At 40.2% G+C, this 2,175-nt stretch overlaps 1 protein-coding gene across 1 annotated transcript; it reads left to right on the forward strand.

The window, feature by feature from the left end:
* The first annotated feature begins 731 nt into the window (after positions 1-731).
* On the forward strand, positions 732-1,646 carry LOC120930779 (olfactory receptor 1020-like). The gene has a single exon (XM_040341950.1). The coding sequence runs from the start codon at positions 732-734 to the stop codon at positions 1,644-1,646; it is 915 nt and encodes a 304-aa protein (XP_040197884.1).
* The last annotated feature ends 529 nt before the right edge of the window (positions 1,647-2,175 follow it).

Genomic DNA, 2,175 nt, shown 5'->3' on the forward strand with positions numbered 1-2,175 from the left:
TCCTAAGATATTTCATTGTGCTATGCTAATTGACACTGTATTGTGTGAAAGTCTATTGATGATAATATGTGATGTGAATTAGCACAATCTAAAGGTCAGATGTCCGACTTATGTTTACTAAAGGAATGTGGATTGTATAGAACAGTGTTTCCCAACTCCAGTCCTCAAGGCACACCAACAGGTCCTGTTTTCAGGCTTTCCATTATTTTGCACAGGTGATTTGATCAGTTTCACTGCCTTAGTAATTACCACAGCCGTTTCATCTGAGGGAAATCCTGAAAACATGACCTGTTGGTGTGCCTTGAGGACTGGAGTTGGGAAACACTGGTATAGAAGGTGAGAAAAGCTTATCGCGGAGTCACAATGTCTGGGTAAATGATAATAATTAACTCATGTAAATTCGGTGCCAGAAAGTCTGACTAAAAATGTGTATTGAGTTCCTTGTGTAATGTTGTGGGTGGAGATGATTCATTGTTCACGTGGTTACTGACTGTATACAAAGAGCCTGAGTTTGTCATTAAAATCTATTCGTTTGGAACCAGAGAACAGAGCTGTGTGTGTCTCGTTTTTGTGGAGTGTCGGAAGCTGTCATGGGTTGGTGGAATGGAATATCGTAACGGCGTTAACCCCTGACCGTTACAGGTTTTATTTTAAAAAAAATCAAGAGATGTTTAATTCCATCATTACATAAAGAAATGTCATTGGGTCATCAAAACAGGACACAAGTGACCATGTTTGAGTTTTCTGGACTATCCGATGATAAAAAACTTAGCAAATTTCTCTTCATTTTCTTTTTATTGGTGTACATGATGACCATTGTGGGAAACTTGGCTATAATAGCCCTTGTCTATGCCTTCTCCAGCCTTCACACCCCAATGTACTTCTTCCTGAGTAGCCTCTCTTTAGTAGACATTTTTTACTCCTCAGTTATTACTCCAAATATGTTGATTAACTTCCTTTCCACTAAGAAGTCCATTTCATTTGTTGGTTGCGCCCTTCAGCTTTATTTATTTTGTGCATTCGCAAGCACTGAGACCCTTCTCCTCTCTACCATGTCGTATGACTGTTATGTGGCTATCTGCCACCCTCTCCATTACGCACTAATAATAACCAAGAAGAAATGTTTTTGTTTGGTACTTTATTCTTCCTTAATTTGTTTCTTGCAGTCAATTGCACATACCAGTTGTGTGTTTAGTCTTCCATTCTGTGGATCAAACCTTATTGACCATTTCTACTGTGACATCCCACCACTGCTGAAACTATCCTGCTCCAGCACTTTCCATTGCTATCTGGTAACTGGCACCCTTGTAATAGCCTATGGAGTATATACATTTGTGTCAATCTTCCTGTCATACACTTTTATATTTCTTTCAATTTTTAAGATAAAATCCACTAAGGGCAGACAGAAGGCTTTCAGTACATGCACCTCACATATTATTACTGTCTCCATTTTCTTCACAGCTGTTTTCTTCACCTATCTTCATCCTCATTCAGGGGTCTTAAAAATACAAGACAAAGTGACCTCTGTCTTCTTTACAGTAGTTACTCCAATGCTAAATCCGCTTATCTACAGCCTAAGGAACCAAGAGGTGAAGAAATTCCTTGCCCAAGCAAAGCAAAAAATCATGCTTAGATTTATAGTATAGCATAGAATAGCAGAGAATTATGCTTTCTAAAATTCCTGCATGTATTGCTGTAAACTATATCTTTATAAACAACAAGTATCAGAACATATTGTTTTTGCAGTTTAAAACCATTTTGACAACTGTCATTTGGTCAAATTAGACCTCATCCACTCTCTGCCTAACTGACGATCAGTGGCGACTGGTGATCAAAATTTTTGGGGCGGCGCAAATGAAAAAAAAAATGCAGCCTCACTGTGCCCATCAAATGCAGCCACTGTGTCATCAATTGTCACCACTGTGCCATGCCATCAAACGCAGCCACTGTGCCATCAATTGTCACCACTGTGCCATGCCATCAAACGCAGCCACTGTGCCCCTCAATTGTCACCACAGTGCCTTTTAATTGTCGCCACTGTGCCCATTGTGCCCATTGTTGCCACTGTGCATGTCACTGTGCCCTTTAATTCTTGCCACTGTGCCCATTGTCACCACTGTGCCCATTTTTGCCACTGTGCATGTCACTGTGCCCTTTAATTCTTGCCACTGTGCC

The sequence above is a fragment of the Rana temporaria genome, chromosome 3, assembly GCF_905171775.1.
Source record: "Rana temporaria chromosome 3, aRanTem1.1, whole genome shotgun sequence".
Taxonomy (NCBI): Eukaryota; Metazoa; Chordata; class Amphibia; order Anura; family Ranidae; genus Rana; species Rana temporaria.